Genomic DNA, 19635 nt, shown 5'->3' with positions numbered 1-19635 from the left:
CACTTGGTAACCCCTCCCCCCCCCACACCCCCTCCCCTCCCCTCCTCTATGTTGTCCACTTTTCATTGGGAGCTTCATTCAGGCTTTGGAGCAACAGACAAACCGGACATTCAGCTGTTGGTGTCCTTGCATTTTCTCTCCAAGCGGGAAAAACACACAAAAATTTTTTTTGTCCAACGTCGACGGATCGGCTCAAAAATAAAGGAAAACAAACGCCATTCCAAGAAAATTTGCTTTAGAAAACAAAATACATCAAATAAAACTCTGATTAAATAAATCACTTTTTTTTAAAGCACCAAATGAAAGAGTGGCCCTAGAAAAATAAATAGCACGACTTCCGAAATGAAATTTAAGGAAACACACCGGCGGGCGGCTTACGTCGCGGCACTATCTGTGTGTGCTGGTGTGTGCTTAGTACTCAGGAAGTGCAGTTGAGGTGTCAGTAAAAATGCAGACGCGCATCAGGTTGCTTGCTTTGGGGGTTTTGGCGGAGTGGAGGTCAATCTGTGTTGAGGTCAGGGGTCATGTGGCTCGTCTGGACAGAAAACAAAAAACAACTACCAAGCTGAGAATTTTTCCCCCACCCTCCAAACTGAATTAAAACATGTCATGGACAAAAAAAAAAAAGAATTAGATGTTTTTTCTCCATCTTATCTAATGTTGAAGGCTCATTGTGCGCGCGTTTGTAAATTGCTCATGGAAAAGTGAAGCTGGCGCATAAAAGCTTGTCAAAATCTTCTGAAAGCAAAGTGTTGCAGAGATTATTTTTTTGGGGGCGGGCGAGGGTGTTGTTTTTGCACACGCGTGTGTAATAAGTGATGATCATCTGATGTGTGTGTGTGTGTGTGTGTGTGTGTGCAAGTCATTGCCCGGTTACACATTGATGGCGTGAGCGTGCTTCTTGCACAGAGGTTTGTCTTTCTTGGAGTAGAAGGGCTGGCCCTCAAGGTTCACGTGACACACCTGAAACAACAACAAAGGAAACCGACATTGTACATTGATGAACTAAGCTTTTTTTTTTTTTGACCAAACATATTTTGTTGAAATTAGATCAGACCTGGTAGGCAATATTTATTCAATGAAATTGAACAGTTTATCGTTTTAATTTGGTAGCGTTTCTCTTGGCTGCACTCCTTCAATCGCGTCTATGCGGATGACAGATCCCACTCCCACCCCTCGCCCAATCGGATTTCAGCCCCTTACGTGTTGCCAGGTCACTCCTCACAAGGTGCGACCGCAAAACATCAAGAAATATTTTGCCTGCGTCCAGCCATCGTAGGATGGCGTCGTTTTTGAAGACAGTGGGTGTGTATGTGGTCTGATATCCCGCCGGCGCAGGTACGGCGTTGGGACTGCAGGAGTAGTTTCTCACCGCGCACACGAAGCAGGTGTCGTGCCAGGTATGACCGAGAGCCTCGATGAATTTATCTCCGGCTTCCACGGGGAAGTCACAGCCGTGACACTTGGTGCTGAACAGCGCCACGTAATCTGAGAGCAGACGGAGCGGCGTTGTGAGTGACCCCGCCGGCGTCGTGACGGCACGCAGGAGGGGACGGCGGCGTACCTTTCTCGCAGTACGGCTCCCCGTCCTCCATATGGAAGAGGCTGTTGCCGAAGGGCTGGCCGCAGGCGGCGCACACAAAGCAAGTGGTGTGCCACGTCTGCCTCAGAGCGTGCATCACTTCCTGTCAGGCGACAACACAACAGGTCAACGACGACAAGCCGAGGAATAATCCAATTTCGGGGGGGGGGGGCAGCCCGAAACGGTTTTTCTCTCTACTGTCACGTGTTCCAAATAGCGTTGAACGGTCAAGTTCAGGTAATTACACCGTCGTTAACCACGTAGAAGTCAAAAGGACTGGCTGACGCTTTTGACGCCTTACCCCCATGATCTTGGTGCTGCAGCGTGCGCAGGTGGGGGCAAAGAACTCCTCGTAGCAGTTCTCGCAGTAAACGCTGTTCTGCTCCTCCACAAAGCTGACGTCGGCCAGCGACATGTTGCAGTAGTGGCAGTTGAACTCCTCGGGGTGCCACGAGCGGCCCAGCGCCACCAGGAAGGGACCCCTGCCACCGGAAAACGGAATCTCGACAAGATGCAGAGAGAAAGGCCGGGACCACGAGGCTTTTGGCGGTGGCGGAAGCGAACGGATAATTTGGGTACGACTGAAGCATGTTTTTAAAAATGGAGAGCGTCTACGGCGGGGTCAAAAAGCTCATAGAATGGCAAATGGGATAAATAAATGAGGTAAGGCCTTTATTTTGAAAGATCGGTTTGAGATGATATAAAAGTGTTTTCAGGATCATCAGTATAAAAAAAAAATCTAAATCTAAATCAAATAAACAGTTCAAATCACGAGTGAGCAGATGGCGCAGCGTTACCTGATGATGCTGTTGCAGGCTCCACACAAGGGCGTGCGGCTGCCGGCGGCAAACCTTTCGGCCCGTTGCGCCACACCCCTGGCCACGGGGGAGAAAGGGGCGGGGCTAGGAGTGACATGGGCGGGTCTGGAGGCGGCGGCGGCCGAGGGGTTGGGGATGTACTGGGGCGGCGGCGGCGCAGCCTGAGGCAATGGAGGCGGCTTGATGACTGCGGTGGTGGTCTTGCTCGGGTCAAACTTGTTGGCGAAGGAGCTGTCGGTCACCCACGGGGGGCGGTTGCCACCCGCCCCGCCCGCCGCCTGCGGCGGAGCGGCGGCGGCGCGGTGGGGGTGAGCTTGGGGCGCGTGGGGTGGCGCGGCTGAAAGAGACGGGAAGTGTTTGTCAGAAAGCAAACCAAACACGGCAAGTCGGGCAAGTTCATGTCGCGAGACAAATGGGGGTGGTGGGGGGGGGTCACTTCCGCGACAATCTCATTGTGCGGCCGAAACACTTGACCCGACGGTCCCGATTGGGCTGGCTCACCTGGCTGCGACGGGTAGATGCAGGCCGTGCTGACCACCTTGGGAGGGGCGGAGCCCATGGGTATCTGAATGGAACTCTGCTGGGTGGGCGGGGCCTGCTGGTAGCGCTGCGGGGGCGGGGCTTGCTGCATGGGCGGGGCCTGCTGGTATTGCTTTGGGGCGGCGGCGGGGGCCGGCTGACCAAATTGACTAGGGGGAGGAAGCAAGAGATGATGCGTTCAATGACCATACCGGCAACCGGCGGCGCGACCGCGAGGGTGACGATGTCAGCTTAGTTGACGATGAAGGTGAGTAGCGTAGCAAAGAAGAAAAAGCAGGAGAGAATTCAACGGCTTATTGATCGATTTCATACCAAGGAGTGATTCAAACGTACACTTGTGTGCCTTGACTTTAATTTGCTCCGTGTCCAAGCTTGTCAGATAATTTGTTCCTATGCCGCATCAAACTTTCCCATTGAAATGAAACAAAGTGCACTTAATCCATCCCAGCACCCCAAAACATTGCATTTTGTTGGAATAAAGAAAAGTGTTGGGGTCAAAAAATCAAACCCCGTCACGGAGGATTGTGCGAAAAGTCATTTTTCTCTCTGTCGAGTCGACTAATTTTGGCAACAACTCGTACCTTGAAAAACTCTTAAGTCAAGGCAGCACTGTACTGCATCTCTCCATGGAAAGAAACGGCGCCCCCGAGTTTGCCATTCAGCGGAGTGGGCGTGGCTCTCGCGACACGTGTGCCACAATGTGTTGTTTAAGCTTTGCCGCATAACGCTGAGGAAGCTCAATGAAAGACGAGGGGGACTAGCGACGGCTGCCGCGACGGGCAGCAGTACCTGGACACGGCCGCCTTGTGTTGGACGCCGGCGGCCGACTGACGCTTCAGGCTGCAAGTGTAAGATATAAAAACACGTGAGCAAACGGCGCTATCCGACATGTGTGACGTTTTCGGAGCCTCGCCTACGAAAAGAATCGGAGGAAGACGCGCGCTCAACGTCAGACTCGTGAGGGGAAGCGAGACAAGAAAAAACCAAAACAAAAACGGAGCGACACCCGAATGCGACTCCATTCCAGTCTGCTTCATTCTCCAAAAGGGACCTTTCCATCGACGCTTTTGTCGGCGGACGGAAAATGAAACGCAACATCACTAATTGTCGTCATCATTATCCATGCAAGAAATGAGACTGTATCACTCACAAAAGGGACAAGAAAATCTGGCTAACTTTCTCAGCTGCACTTGAACGCAACACATTCAGCCCAGAAAAACGGCAAGACTTCAAAGACCCTGAAAATGTTCACCCGCAACAGCCGTGCGATCGCAAAAGGCAGGTGGCTAGCAGGAGAAACCTCGGCCGCCATCTTTGTGGTCTCCGCCCCCTGCTTATTTCAGCGAGACAATGCCAAACTACATTCCGCACAAAAGACTCTGGGTCAAAAGACTGGCCTGCCTGCAGTCCAGACCCGTCTACCATCGAAAAGGTGGCAGGTTATGACAACGGAGACCCCCCTGTAAGTTTTGTACTTTTGAGAATACGACAAGAATAACAAGTTGGATATTCCAAACTACAACGGCAACAGACAAAAATCCACAAAACAGTGACCGAGTATTTTGTGGAATCTTCATATGTATGCATTTCTAAACGTCATGCTAATTAGCAAAATAAAAAGGTACAATCCATGCATGTGAGGTGCAGTTATTATTTTAGTCCAGTTGGGGTCACTATTCACAAATTCTACACAATTTCCTTTCAAAGGCGGGTCCAATCGGACGAGTGGCGCGGAAGTGAGGGCACCTGCTAACTGGCCAATAGCAGAGGCTAGCGGGCAGGTTGTGCGAGCAAAGTGCTTTTGGTCATAAAGCGACTGAAAATGTTTGAAACAGCCGTTTCCACCCCCCCTCAGTCTATACTGCTTACATTCGAGATTCAAGATGAAAGAAGTTAATATTACAAGAGTAAAAATGATAGATGTTGATGAGATCAAAAGTGAATATTTAGTTGGGACAAAAAGCGGAATCGTTTTGACATGAAATCTGTGTAACGATTTTCTCCCAAAATTTGACAAAGTGCAATTTTGGGTTCTTTTCATAGCGACACACACACACACACACACATACAAACACACACACAAAGAAAAAGAACTTTGGTTGCGTTTGTCACGGGTTGGTGGGAAGCGGTGAGGGTGGAGGTGAGGTGAGGCGGGCAGGGCGGGGCGGGGCGGGGCGAGACTTCTTGTGCAGGTTCTGAGGTGCGAGTGACGCAGCCTACCTGCTCTTCCTCAACACCTCAGCATCCTCCTCCTCATCCGCCATGACTGCGAGACACAAACAAAACATGTCGGGTTAAGCGATGCAGATGCCCACCGAGCATTTGCACGATGAAGATTCCTGGAAGAATCATCGAAGCATGCGACGGGCATCCGCCTTCTTACCGCATTGCGTTTCCGTTGCCATCATGTTGGCGAGCGTCTGGAAGGTTTTGGACTGTGCGCTGGCTTGGCGGCGGTGGTGGTGTCCTCCCTCGTCATCGTCCTCCCTTTCCTCCGCGCTCTGGACCGCCTGGTAGACTGGCGAGGCGCTGTCCACCAGACGCTCTGGATGTGGACTGGAACCGGACACGGGCGAGACCCCCCCGCCGCCGCCGCCACCGCCACCAACCCACCCACACAAGAGCCCCACAACAAGTGAGCTCAGAGAACAGGAAGCATTCTTTGGAGGGGGAGGGGGGGGCTTTGTTGATCACCAATGCAAATAAAAGAGTGGCTTTGGAATGAATGAAAAATCATTAAGAAAGGATGAAATGTTGAGGGGGGGGGCACACACGAGGAAGTGAAAAAAAAATACTTGTGCTCAGAGAAAAAGGAGCTCAGAACATTTGCTTTGATGACAAGTCCTTCTTGAAATCGGAGAGATGGACGCGAGTGCAAAGGTTTCACAAGATGATTTTTTTTATCAGCCAAGTTTTCACGTCACGCATGCCCCAACGCACAACGCGATGCTTCGTCCTTCACTTATTTCCGTCGCACTCTCGAAACACGGCGCCGGGAGGTTTTCATTCGGTGATTCCGGGGCTTCGATCGAATGGAAGAAAGCCAAAGTCCACCGAGAAATCACCAGGCGGCTTCACAAAGACGACTGTGACAACGTTTCCCGAAGCGTGACGTCACAATCGACAGACAACAAAACAACTTCCTCGCAAGAAGGAGAAGAGAACAGGGGGGGGGGGGTCTCACCCGACGTCGTGTCCCTTGGTCATGGTCTGCCCGGCGATGGCGTCCATGATGGAGTCCTGCGAGTACATGCTGATGGGCGTGTTGTACTGGGCGTGGATGATGGTGGCCTTGCCCCCCGGGCCCGTCACCTCGATGGCCTTGTGGCTGGCCGCGGCGCTTTCCTTCACAAGCACGCCGGCGCTGAGAGGCGAGGACGGCGCACGGGTGAAGTCAACGCGCGTTTTCGATTTGCGCGACAAAAAGGCATTCATGGAGAGGGGGGGGGGGGGACGCTTCATTAGGGACACTGCAGAAACTACATGAGAGGCGACGGCTCCATCGGCGTGTGGGACTTCATTCAGGATCACCTCTCACATAAAAATTGTTTTCGGTTGTGTTTGGGCATTTCACAGGGTCTCAGAATGCGAGAGAGAGAGCTTCTCAAGAGTATGCGTGAGAGCAATTGAGAGCGCTTCAACGATGTCTATGAGCTATCGCCGATGCCGAGTGGAGTCTTTTAGGAGTGAGCGTGCGAGCGCGTTTCATCAGCGGGACAAATTTTTCAGTTGTGGATGTCAGAGCATCCGGTCCTATGTGTGAGAGTATTCCACCAGCAGAATGCGTGTTTGTGCGTTTCGCCCATTTCACTTGTCTATGTGAGAGTGTTCCTGGCGGGAGTGGGAGAGCATTTTCATCCTTTTCAGTCGTGCATGCGAGTGGTTTTCATCAACGCATATGAGAGGATTCCGGTAAGCGGTGTAAGATTTTCAGTAGCATGTGCGAGAAGATGCCCGTTGAGTATGAGAGAGCATGAGAGGTCATTGTGAATTTTGTCCCAAGTCGTCCCCCTCACGAGTGACTAACCGAGCCTCCGAGATCAACACGCTCCCGCCAATCCAACGCCACGGCGAGCACGGCGTGACCTTTGCCGTCACGCCAAGCGTCAGACAAGTCAACACAACACAACACACACAGCAAACCAGAAGTGTGCTTACGCCGTCGTTTCGTCAGCCGCGCACACACACACACACAAACACACACGCCGTGGCTCATTTCGGTTGACGGGCGCGCACGCACCAAAGGCGTTTGTATCATTTGGAATGCCAACCTGGCCTTTAAAGAGCAAATGCAAATAAATAAACGAATAAATAATCAGACAACTTATGAGATGCTAACCGTCCCGTCATGCTAGGCTAAGCCAAGTTTAGCAACCTCATTTCCTCTTGGTTGTTCTTTTTTGGGGGCGGGGCTATTGTTATCAAAATAGTTGTCGACTAATTTGCTAACCGATTAGTTGTCAATCACTTAACCGTTGCTGCATTTCATTTATTTGATCAGGAAAAACTACAAAAATAGTAACAAAAAAGCTAGCGGCTAGGTTTTAGTAGCGCCATCATCACTGCAACTTGAAAAACAAACACACCCCAAATCAGCAGCTTCTTCCTTAGGCCAACGTGCCGTGCAATGTTCAAGTCAGCGCTACCATGACAATGCAAACACACCCACACACGCACACACACACACGAGCACAAACACACTTGATATGCGATGCGCTCGGCAGGACGATACTAACTTGGGAGCAGGGGGGCTGAAAACCTGGTTTTGGCCATGAGCACGGGATGAGGGCGGCCAGCCAATATGAGGAAAATGAGGAGAGAGAAGGACATTAGTCAGGTGACATCATCTTCAGTTCGTGGGAGGAGAAGGAGGAAGAGGAGGTGAACGTCTTGATTGAGGAGAGATGTGAGTGTGACATCATCAGGAATGATGTCATTTGCCGCTTCTCCGGAAGAGGATTCGACTAACCTGAATGATTCAAACGGCTCCAGACATGGAGCGAGAGACCTTGGCAAATGTCATTTTCAATTCACGGCATTCAGGCGGTGCTGCTCAAAACTCCAAATGCCTCGCACCATGGGAACCCCCCCCCCCCCCTGGTGAAAACAAATCAATGAACTTTTCTTCGCTGCCAATCATTTCTCGCACCGAACCAAACCAGAAAGGCATTCTGAGTCCACACCAGCGCTCATCCCAAAACAGTCAACAGGAAGACGCCATCGCTCCAAAAAATCAGAGCAGAATCATCATCTCATCTAAATGATAAAACACGGAAACACTATTTGAATAATGCAAATAATCAGCCAATAATTTGGATCAGCGATGGCTTCATACGAACAAATCCGTTCCGCTTTCCCTTCGACAGCAAATGTTCTGAGGCTCTTGCTTTTCTCCGTCACATGACATGAGGCTCGGTCATCAAAGTGCAACTTGGTCACAACTTCGCTGATCGCTAAACAACACAAGCACAGTGGTACCTTGACTTGTATGTCATTGGCCAAACATTAAATGAAGCTTCTCAATCCAATTCGACTCAGCTCTTTGGTACCAAGATGCCACAAGACGCTGTCAAAGAAATATATATTATACTCCATGCCTTTTTTTCCCCCCAAAATCATAATCAACCGGAGTTTTGACGATTAAACCTTTCCATTATATCTATCCTCATGTTCGGTGTTGGAGTCGCCCATAACGGTGGGTGTCCTTGCACCATTTGTCCACTAGATAGAGCTCTGATGCCATTCAATGTACACTTAGTAATAATAATAATAATAATGCATTTTATTTAATATGCTTCGAGGGAGATGATGTCGTGTTCCAGTTCTGGTGTGGCCGTCTCATTTACAACAACGTTGGCAGATTTACAGAGTTACGTTAATGGTGCATTGACTGCGCCATTAGAAAGCGAAAATGTACTGTATTGGGATTTAATTGTCAAAACTATAACCGATTATGATTATTTTGAAAAGGGCCGTTATTCAATGAATCAGTGGGACTCTACTCCAGCGTCAAGGTACCATTGTTAAGTCCAAGCTCACTTTTTTTTTTTTTTTCCTGGCTACGTACCCCACGGGCAGGCCTGCCTGAATGGCCGCCATTTCTCTCAGAGTTTCCTCTGAATACAGGCCGATGGGCGAGTTATACTGCTTCCTGCGGGCGGGGCTGCCGCCCGCTTCCGCGGGCCCGGGTGAGGCGCCGCGGACCGACGGGCGACCGTTCACCTGCGACCACGGCCGGGGAGGAGACGGCGGGGGGGGGGGCAGAAGCGGTCCATCAACAAAAAAAACGTATACCATTACGTTACCATCAAGTTATGAATATGCCTCTGTTCTAACCTGTTTTTAAAGTCACCACAAGGGGGCAGCAGCAGGTTCTCAAACTGGGGTCCTTGGACCCCATTTTTTTGCATTTTTTTCCAGAATAAAAAGCTGATTATTAAGAGAATATTTGGGGGGAAAGGCTCCTTTGGAAAACCTTCAAGTCCTGGACCCACAAAGGTTGAGAACCCCTGATATGGCGAGTCAGAGAATTCATGTCAAATTTGATTTTTATGTTTGAAGTCTTGGTTTGATGGTTTCCTCGGCTTTGGAAGGCAAAGACGTCGCTTTTAAGGCTTTGGGGTGGAGCGACAAGAACGAAGAAAAGCGATGCTATATGTGAAAGCTCACCTGCTGGTGAGGGATCAAGGAAATGCCGCTGTCGATTCTGGGCGTCGGCATGGCGACGGGACGCTTTGACCTCGAGAGAAGAGAGGAAAACGTTCATTTGACAGACGGAAAAGGTCACGTTTGAAAGTGGAAATTAAACATTTCGTGCCAAAACGTGACAGCGCAAGCATATTTCGGACATTATCGCTCTCTAACCCTAGCCAGGTTGTAGTTTGACATGATTGAGCTGATTTTGTCTGCCACGTTGACCCCGCGCAGCATCTCGGAAACGTTTGAAAAGCAAGAAAAGAACGCCAACGATGGCGGTGCAGTGACTTCAACAAACCTTCTTCATCTTCTCTGGGGGAGGTCAAAATCCGCCCTCATCCTCACCCTCATCCCGGGCCCTTGCGTCTTTTGTGCATCACCCGGAGCGTTGGCGCTCGGTTATGAGATATCGCTTGGCGCTCGCTCGGCGTGCACCAACATTCATTTCCTCACTCATCTTATCAGATCTTATCCGTGAAGGGGGGAAAAAAAATGTTGGGGGCGACATCCACATCCACATCCACGCCGATGCCCTCTTTGAGGACCAGTTATTTATACTCAAAAAACATAATAATAAGAAAAATCTCCATGTGACCAAGAGGCCATGTGCACCTCAAAATGGCTTCCCTCTTAACTTTTTGACACTCAGGAATATATTATGGGATATTGTGGGAAAAAACAAAAAGTAGGCACGGCCTAGAGGTTCAACAAGTTATTTTGATGACGCATGTTCACATTTTGGGTTCCGTTCATATTTGCATGCGCGTGTCCACCCCGTCACGATGGGGTAACCGCCCCTTTAAGAAACCCTCGCAGGTCCTCAGTGACATCACAACTACCATTTTGTTTTCAAAGGAGGTACAGTGGAAAGGGACACCCTGTATCGGTTGCCAGCCAATTGCAGTAGTGAGCAAATTGCTTTTGTAAACTGTCTCCCATGTGTTGCGTTGGTCATGTGACGTCTTTACCCCCCCTGGGGTCGCTATCTCCGAGCGTGCACAGCGATGCACGAGTCGACAATATCTTCCTATCTGCTCACATCTTTGGCATGTGCATTACGACTATATTTGTGTTATTACTTTTCTTTTTCTCCTCCATGAGCAGTAAGCCACAGTTCTTGTGAGGAGGAAAAGAAAAACAATAAAAGAGAGAAATTAAATGTTGTTTTCCAGCGAGGAATAAGACGCTTTCAAGAATATGAAGCCCAAAAAAAAAAAAAAAGTCCTCCTGGGAGAAGAGAAACCATTTAAAAATGAAGAAATAGCAATTTGCTGACAAGAACACCACAGGAAAATAAAGAACAATTTTGTGAAATATCTCAGGGTCGGTCAGGTGTGTCAAAGATAAAGCCAATCTGTCATGATTCGGTTTGGGACCAACAGGTGGCGCTGTAGGGCTCCCCCTGCAGCTGCACACCTGTTGGTCATTAGGAAATTAGTGCTTCAAAAGGACTCCCGGCCCGAACACTCAGTGTCGGGTCATTGTTACTGTCATGATTCGGTTTGGGACCAACAGGTGGCACTGTAGGGCTCCCCCTGCAGCTGCACACCTGTTGGTCATTAGGTAATGAGTACTTCAAAATGACTCCCAGCCCGAACACTCAGTGTCGGGTCATTGATAATGTCATGATTCAGTTTGGGACCAACAGGTGGCACTGTAGGGCTCCCCCTGCAGCTGCACACCTGCTGGTCATTAGGTAATGAGTGCTTCAAAAAGGACTCCCAGCCCGCCCACTCATTGTCGGTTCATTGTTTGCTCTTTGCTACTGTCATGTTCGTTTGTTTGCTGTTCCTTTGCTGCTGTCAGCTTTGTTTCGGTCATGTTTTGGCCACGGTTCTGTTTTAGCTTCAGTTGCTATTTTTGTTTGCTACTTTGAACTATGATTGTTTTTGGATATTCCACGAAAATGACTCGCCATTTCCAGGCCCTATTACCGCATGTCCTGCCTCACTCGGTTCAAAAAGCACCGAGTCAGGTGGGTCAAGGTAAAACGTTTCGGGTGGAGGGCATCGGCTCTTACTTGGTCATGGTGAGTGCCAGATTGTAGTTGGCCATCTTGATCTTGTTCTGGGCATCCAGGTGGGTCATGCCCTCCGTGCTCACGCCGTCGATGGCCATAATGACGTCTCCCTGAACCAGGTTGGCCTGCGCCGCCTTGCTGCCCGGCGTGATCTGGACAAAAATCAGCACAGGCAAATGGAAATCGGTCGGGATCTGGAGAAGGTTCGTCTGCGTGAGAGGGTACGGGCGTGAGCTGTGGTCTACAGCAGCTCCTTGCGAGTGTTCACATGGTTTTGCAGCGTTTGTCTCGTTAGATTAACTGCTTAATATGCATCAGTGACTCTGGCTCTCCTTGCCCACTTGCAAGGGTATCAAAGAACCATAATCATTTCATTTGGTGTTGCCGCTTGGCTTGAGTGGCAACACGGCCGGTCACTCGTAACTCAAACGCTCACTTCAAGTTCATCTAAGCACAGCGGATCATCGGCCGGCCTCCATGGCACCACCCCGTGAAGCCTGAGCAGCTGTCTATATACACACACATGGTCTTTTTAACCCCCAAAAGCCCCCCTTTGTGGTCGCTGTGCTATTTGCAGCCACTGACCCATGAGTCACCACCTCTGAACTTTACACCCGGAGGACTAAATTAAGGAAAAGCAGGAATAGACTCAATTGAAGAAGTGCAACCGAGCCAGCATGCATCCATCCTCGCACCCATTTTCTATCAAGCTTGTCCTCACGATGGCTTGCAGGAGAGCTGGCCACCACAATTTGGGCGTGAGAGCAGATTGAAAAAAAAAAAAGGACATCAAATGAGGAGGTTATCGATCATGTGGATAAAATGCTTAAAACATTTAAGTCAGTGTGAAATGACCGTAAATTCTAAGCCACGCTCCACTTTCATCTACGGTGTGTGCCGGCAGATGCCGTCGATCAAAGAGGGTCTGATTAAAGTGCCCTAATGCGAGCCGCAGGAACGTCTGGCCTACTTTCACCACCACCCAAACAGATGCAACAGTTTCATTGGGTGCACCATGAAAAAACAAAAACTGCATTATTGATGTCAACCCAGTGGATCAAGAATAAAATGTTCATTTTGATTTGTTGATACGCTAAAAGGTAAATATGGATCATTTCACTGTCATTCGTTTTATCTATCCAATACATTCAATATTCTATTTTTTTTTAAAATCTTCACCAAATACAATGAATGCAAAATTCTATGATACAACTATGAAGGTTTATCTCCCAGAGGGCCCGGCTCAGAGAAATAGGATACCAACAGAAGTCAGTCATGGCCTCCCGCAGGGTTCCATGCTTGGGCCACTATATTATTGGCTTAGTTGTCCATAAACAGAATATGTTGTAGTATTTCATATGGCCCTCTCATATTTCTATTTTTCCAAGAAAAGTTCAGCTATGAAGGTTTAGCTCCCAGAGGGCCCAGCTGAGTGAAAACTAATGATCGCTGCCAGCAAAACTAAGTCATGGAATCCCACAGGGTTCTGTGTTTCGACCACACCGAGTCACTTCATTGAGCCGAAACAGTGTATTGCAGTACTGCATACAACCCTGATGATACAATAAGATCTGTCCATCAAAGTGCAAACTCTGATGCGTTAGCTCGCAACGGTCCTAACTGAGCGAGTGCTTCCGAGTAGACTAAAAATATACGTCATATCTGCGGAGGTTCTCTTGGCCATCTTAAAGTAACTACAGTGACTCGGCGCACATGTAACAGTAGATGCTAGCAGAGGAGCTAACTGATAAGACGTGCGCGCGTGTATGTTGGCTGACCTTCAGTTGCTAAAAACGGCCGCGTGCCTGTCAACAGTTGCGCCTTAACAACAGTACTGTGCAGAAGAAGCTACTCGGACCACTGGCTGACTTCAAGTGGACCACTTCGATGTCCTGGACTTGTACCACATCAACATTCCGTTTCCTCAACATTGGGGTTGATAGAGTACATCAATATTTGAATGACATTTTTTGTCATTCAACGTGTGAATGTGAGTAGGGAATGCTTGCTTGCTGACATTGACCAGCGACCAGTCCTTTGTGTAGGTCCGTGTGGCTTGATATTTGCTGGCGACCGGCCCAGGGTGCATCCCCGACTGAATTCCGGCAGTTGTGCCCCGAGCAAAACGGCAGAGTGATTTCCTGCTTGCGATTTGGAGGCCTCGGAGCTGCGGGGCTCCAAGTGCAGGAGTCAGTTTTCACAGCGATACCAACGCGGATTAAAAGGGCGGATTACTTTCAAGATGCTCACATTTGGCGGCGTGAGCAGGAAGATAAAATAGATTGAACCCGTTGAAAATGAAGCATACGGTGGTCCAATTGTTGACGTGAAAGAGAAGGAAAGATCCAAGACGGGTATCTAGATGGGCCCTGAAATGGATTGGCGACCAGTCCTTCCTTCCTTGCCTGACATCGACTGGTGGCCAATCAATTGCTGGTCTATATTCCCTGACAATGGGTGGCGACCAGTCCTTCCTTCCTTACCTGACATCGACTGGTGGCCAATCAATTGCTGGTCTATATTCCCTGACAATGGGTGGCGACCAGTCTTTTGTCGCTATGGACTCTGACACAAGTGGTCATGCCACGGATGCTCATGCCACAGTAAGGATTTTTTAAAAATGATTTTAACTTACCCCCCACTTTTTATGCACCTGCGGACCAGACACGATTAGAAGTAGCAAGAACTAAGCAGAGACCGAGTTGAGTCCACACCGTGAAGTAACATTGTGCACCTGCGTACACTCCGGCTGCCAAAATGACTTCCGATCAAACAATCACCACGTAACATCCTGAAAGTAACAACAGAGGATCCAGACTTTGGGCTTTCTATTCCGAGCGCACGTGAACCCAACACCGCTTCCACTTTTAGGGCCACCGCGGATCCGCTTTCGGCCGAATGCTGACAGCTGCCACGCCCTCCACCCCAAAAGCACCCCACCGGGACACCTCACTCGTGTCCCCAAAAGGCTTCTGTCCTCTGGCGTAAACTGCAAATGATTGAGGAAGCCATTTGTTGGTGGTGGAAGCATTTTGGATCTCGTTCTGAGGACGTGCCATCCGGTGTTACTTTGAGACCAGGCATGAAGGGTGGAGGACAACCAATAAGAAACCACTATGATTTATTCCAGACAGAACAGAGCCAAACACAGTTGATTCCCAATGACTCCTTGTCCTCGGGCTGCAACTAATGATTATTTCAATCATCGATCAACTTCCAATTATTTTTTTTTCAAGTCAATTATTATTGTTATTTTTTGTTAACATCTCTTGATTTCAAAACAAGAAATTATTTCAAATTGACAGCACAGAAAATGCACCAAGATATCTACTTTTCAAGCCAATCAATTTTGCACATTTAACCGTTGCCTGACCTGCAAGCGCACATCGACCACGAACAACTTCCATTGATGGAGGTCCCGCGACAGCTTATTTAATTTCCTTTTTTAAATATTTTTTTTGTGAAGGTGAGACCGACAGGACACTAACCAAAAAATATACAAGATTAATAACACGCACATAGACACACCATTTTTTTCTACCCCCCCCCCCCCCCCCACCGCCCAACTTCCAGTTCTCCCTCAAACCTCCGCGATCGACTCAGGACAAGTTGATCGCGGGCTCCCGGTCGATCGCAACCGACCGGTTGGGCACCCCTGATTTACAACAAGTTAGAAAATCTGCAAAATCATTTTTTGCCAAAGTAAAAACAGATGTTTAAACAATTCTCTTCTCACTTCATCGTGCCGCTATCTCTGGTGTGCGCGCCTACGCCACCTGGGGGCAGTACAATAAATACAGACATGGCTAGACAGAGACTCTTCCTTCCGATGCAAGACACACGAATATTGGTCGTTCTTCACAGAGGATAAAGAATACATGTCCCCGTGAGTATAGCGATTTTCTGTGTTTGCTTGCTACGCCGTTGGTGTTCCAACAGCTGTTGCTTCAAGAATTGTAACACCATCACACTGATGCTAATAGCTAGCCTGTCAACACGGTTCCCATTATGTGTTAGCATGAGGTGGTCGTTTTAAACGCAACATGTAATTTTTTCCGTTTTATTTATGCTACATGTGAAGGGACTTAAGAAACCACACAGCACTACGGCCGGCATCTGTAAAAATTCACAAGTTTGGCGACTTGCATCTCAAGGATACTACGTGTACTGGGCCAATAAAGATGTTTGTGGTTGCAAATCTCAAGAAGAACTACCAGGAGCAGAAGAACGTGAGCATCATCCTACCCTGGAGATGGTGAGCGGCATGTTGAAGTCCTTCCCTCCCTGGAGCCGGAAGCCCCAAGGTCCCGGCCCCGGCAGCGATACCGTGTACGAGCTCATGTTCCAGGTGAGGAAAAGTTCCTTTTTCCGAAAAAGCAGGTCACAGCTTGCTTTTTTTTTTTGTCGGAGTTGTCTTGGCTCAGTGGTCTATGATGGCCAGAGCGTCGGGACGCGAGGGAGGACCGGGGGCCTCTGAGAGCACAAGAAGAAGAAGACGACGTCGACGTGAGCACAATGAAGAAGTGCGAGGAAGACCAGCAGGAAGAGCGGCACTTGCCTGCTCGGACGAACTGAAGTGACAGGCTAAGAATAGACACAGATAGTCGGGTGGCATGGTGTGGCATAGGGGGGGGGGGGTGCTGGACTTATATGGCGTGAAAGGGGACACCCGCTATGGCATGCTCGCTGTGATTCACCAGCGCTAATATAGACCCGCTTGATTCTTCTACTACCCCCCCCCCCACTTTGCTCCAGCCTCCCCCCTTCAGGGACTCCCTACAATGGGCGAGTCTGGCGACAATAAAACAACAAAAAGGTCACGCATGAAAAGAAGGGAGCCCATTGTGGAAATGTCACCTGGCCTATTAGCAAGAGGTCGCCGCTCAGAAAGTGAGAACACGTTCCTGGAGGTACTAAAAGATGTCACCAGACGGAAGATCAATATCTAAAAAAATCAAGGGATTGCTATTCAAATGTAGTTTTCATCCGATTCGTCGATTAATCGCGAAAGGAATTGACGGATTCTTCAATTATTTAAATAATCAAAAATGAAGGAATCATATTTTTCAGAAATAGATTTGTCATTGATTTAATGGCAATTGTATGAAACAAAAGTATCAGTTCCTTGATATTTGTGAACCTGGCATACCGTTATTGGTCTGACCCCCCCCCCCCCAAAAAAAAAGTGTCGAACACGCCTACTCAGAATCAAGTGGCTCAGACTCAGGTGCAAGAAAAAAAAGAGACATAGCTGGTAATATTTTGAGATTTCCGTGATGATGTGTGCCTTAAAGGGGCGGTCCCACATGGCAGTTCACTCCCTTAATCGCTTCATTTTCGTTTTGATTTACCCAAAATTGTGAGTGACTTACAGTTCAAATTTTGGCTCGCAACATTGACAAAAATGTGAGAAAAAAAATTCCTCTCGAAAAAATAAATAAATACGGAAAGATAAGGCGAATCTTTTTGATGTTTTTAATCTTCCCTGCACAACACATCCTGTGCTCTCATTCAGTCGCCTCCCAAGAGGAACAACTCGAGAGTTTGAAGGGGCTCTCACGCTCTTCACACAGCCACACGTTAAAAAAAAAAATGCTCACCATGAAAACAAATATGACATCATATGAGTCAAGAGATCATCCAAAAAGTCAAACGTTTTAACTTACTGAAAAGAGAGTAGAGCAGAGTGACATCATGCTCGAGTCGTGCGCCTGCAACTCGTAACCTGGCCATCTTTTATGCTTTTGGTTTGTTTTTACTCCCTCGCTGTCCCCATGGTAACCGTGACAGCACACGCAGTCTTAAGTACCAACGATTACGCACACCTCAAAACTGTCGGGCTATTCATGAAACGCGCACGGAGTCATCAACAAGTGAAAACGGAGCTTTCAAGCCCCATTCACAGCAAAAATATTGCTTATATTGACAGCGATTGTGCCCGTCAACTTAATGGCTTTGTATTTTGGCAGCCGTTGGCAACAGGTGGTTGGTCTTCAATTTTAGTACCTAAGAGCGCGTTCGCGTTGACGATTCAGTGCAGAACTTTTTTTAAATGTTTTTATTCAACACAGAGTTATGTTTAAGGGCTTCACCTAATGAGGATTTGTTGAATGATGCTAATGTTCTGTCGAATAGCCTGAATTACTCGGCAGTTCATTAACTGCTGCATTTCTACTTATTTTTCTTTATCGACATCTTTGGGGATGTTTGATACCATTACAAATAAATAAATAAAAAATACTAGTATGGATATTCACTCTGTGTGTGTGCAAGGGCGCGCGAAAAGCAGCTAGCATGGCCACCGGTATCAGCGTCTAAGTTTAGACACTTTTGTCACAGATAGGAATGCCACCTATGTCGCCTGGATGAGTGATATTGTATCTCGCCCGGAATGCAGGGGGCCTGTTGGAGGGAACGTCTGAGATAGTTCCGCAAAAGATCATTTTACTGGGTATCGCTTTACGCACACAAACCACACAAACAATTCTTCTTGTTTGAAGACCACACCAGTAAATGTCCCACGCATGTACGCGCACACACACAAAAACAAATGAAGCTAATAAATGTCTGAATAGTTTTAGCAATTGATAGCATTTATAGAGATATCAACTTGGTTACGGCCATTTTGTAAAACCATAATTAGCTGGCAATCGTACTTTCTGATAGCATAAATGGTGTTTGGTGTTGACGTCACCCGGAGTGACGTCCTTGCACCATTTCTCCACTAGACGGAGCTCTCATTTAGTTCACGCCAATCAGCAGCACCTGTTGTCCCGCCTGAATATTACTCCAGTATTCACAACAACAATGGCGAATTAGCATGATGTCAGCAACATGTGGAGACAGAGAACAGTATTTGGCAGTTCCAGCCATTTGGGTGACTGCGGACACACATGTCTTGACTGGAAACAAAACAACAAATAAAAAAACAATAATGGTGAGGTTTTCTCGTGTGTTTCTGTACTTGAAAATTACTCTCTCGAAAAAAGGCGCCACACAAAACAAGGGACCAACGTGATGACGTCACATGCAACCTGCGCCGGATTCACCTCAGGGGGAGTGCCGCCGGCCGGTGATGAAGATAAAGGGGATTAGGCGGCAACAGAAGGGCACGAAAAGTAGGAACATGCGTCAAAGTACCTGCGAGTGTTGTGTCGCCATACTGTGACTTTGGGGCTCTGTTGTGGAGTTACTCGTTCCTCCCGAGGGGGTCCAACCAGGTCGGGAGGGGTCCGCCGGCGAGCGGGACAAGAGACTTTCTTCTTATCCGGTGTTTTATTTCTTCTTCTGTGGTGCCCGTGCTTTGCATTTAAAGAGACAGTAACAGCTGGCCCACACGTAAGGAGGTCGGTCACTTCCTGACACGCCCCTAATCGTATACATTAATTACTTTTTAAACAACAGCCCTGTGAAAATATTATAAACATAAAAATACAACAATAAATATACTGTTGACTGAATTTACGAAAACTGTGTGGGACTGACTGACTTATCTTTGATAATTCAGAATGTGCAGCGTGATACACGAGCACATTAATGTCCATTTTTTGTATATGTGCAGTGCTAGTGACCAGGCTATTGCTAATCTACAGCCATTTCTCTATTGCCGTTCTTGTGATTGTGCCGTGATTGTGAAGAGTTATCGGTCACTGCCCAAGTCCTGTTCCAATTGACAGCATGCGTAAAAAGAAAAGTACCCAGCCACTTCAATTATAAAGAGACTAGCGTTCATAGGAAGTTTCATTCTTGACTGGTTACCAGGACCACGACACTCCTCGACCAGAGGACCATTCCAATTTTCATTCACGTTTTTATCTCTCGTACTTCGGAGTTGATTTGACAATGTGTTTTTAACCTAGATGGCTGTGGAAGAAGCTACTGTATTCCGAAGCCTGCGTGTCCAAATTGTGTTCATGTCTTTAGATTTGGACTATAGTACAGAAATAAAGCATCATCGTAATGGCTGAACTGGGAGCAAA

General features: G+C 48.1%; 1 protein-coding gene across 6 annotated transcripts; it reads right to left on the bottom strand.

Annotated features, from left to right (window-relative positions):
- Nucleotides 1-580: 580 nt before the first annotated feature.
- On the bottom strand, nucleotides 581-18914 carry LOC127610294 (LIM domain-binding protein 3-like). 6 transcript variants are annotated; one of them, XM_052080252.1, is made up of 15 exons: nucleotides 18797-18914; nucleotides 15902-16129; nucleotides 11657-11808; nucleotides 9610-9679; nucleotides 7677-7699; nucleotides 6125-6304; nucleotides 5324-5496; nucleotides 5161-5206; nucleotides 3730-3780; nucleotides 2902-3089; nucleotides 2380-2737; nucleotides 1884-2064; nucleotides 1565-1685; nucleotides 1373-1488; nucleotides 581-963 (listed from the first exon to the last, which is right to left on the bottom strand). In XM_052080252.1, the coding sequence occupies exons 2-15, from the start codon at nucleotides 15995-15997 to the stop codon at nucleotides 874-876; spliced, it is 1845 nt and encodes a 614-aa protein (XP_051936212.1). In that variant the 5' UTR covers nucleotides 15998-16129; nucleotides 18797-18914; the 3' UTR covers nucleotides 581-873. The 6 variants fall into 6 exon arrangements, with proteins under 6 accessions (XP_051936212.1, XP_051936211.1, XP_051936213.1 ...); XM_052080251.1 differs by lacking the exon at nucleotides 18797-18914 and having other exon boundaries at nucleotides 15902-16235; XM_052080253.1 differs by lacking the exons at nucleotides 6125-6304; nucleotides 7677-7699; nucleotides 18797-18914 and adding an exon at nucleotides 9008-9162 and having other exon boundaries at nucleotides 15902-16236.
- Between the last annotated feature and the right edge of the window lie 721 nt (nucleotides 18915-19635).

Source organism: Hippocampus zosterae, chromosome 11, assembly GCF_025434085.1.
Source record: "Hippocampus zosterae strain Florida chromosome 11, ASM2543408v3, whole genome shotgun sequence".
Classification (NCBI taxonomy): Eukaryota; Metazoa; Chordata; class Actinopteri; order Syngnathiformes; family Syngnathidae; genus Hippocampus; species Hippocampus zosterae.
The sequence above is the reverse complement of the archived record's forward strand: the minus strand, read 5'-3'. Positions and strand labels throughout refer to the sequence as shown.

Coding starts and splice junctions, on each gene's coding strand:
- LOC127610294 (XM_052080252.1), bottom strand. CDS start 15,997: ATGAGCTCGTACACGGTATCGCTGCCGGGGCCGGGACCTTGGGGCTTC. Junction 5,207..5,323: donor GGCAACGGAAACGCAATGCG/GTAAGAAGGCGG, acceptor TGTGTCTCGCAG/TCATGGCGGATGAGGAGGAG. Junction 2,065..2,379: donor GCCTGCAACAGCATCATCAG/GTAACGCTGCGC, acceptor TTCCGGTGGCAG/GGGTCCCTTCCTGGTGGCGC.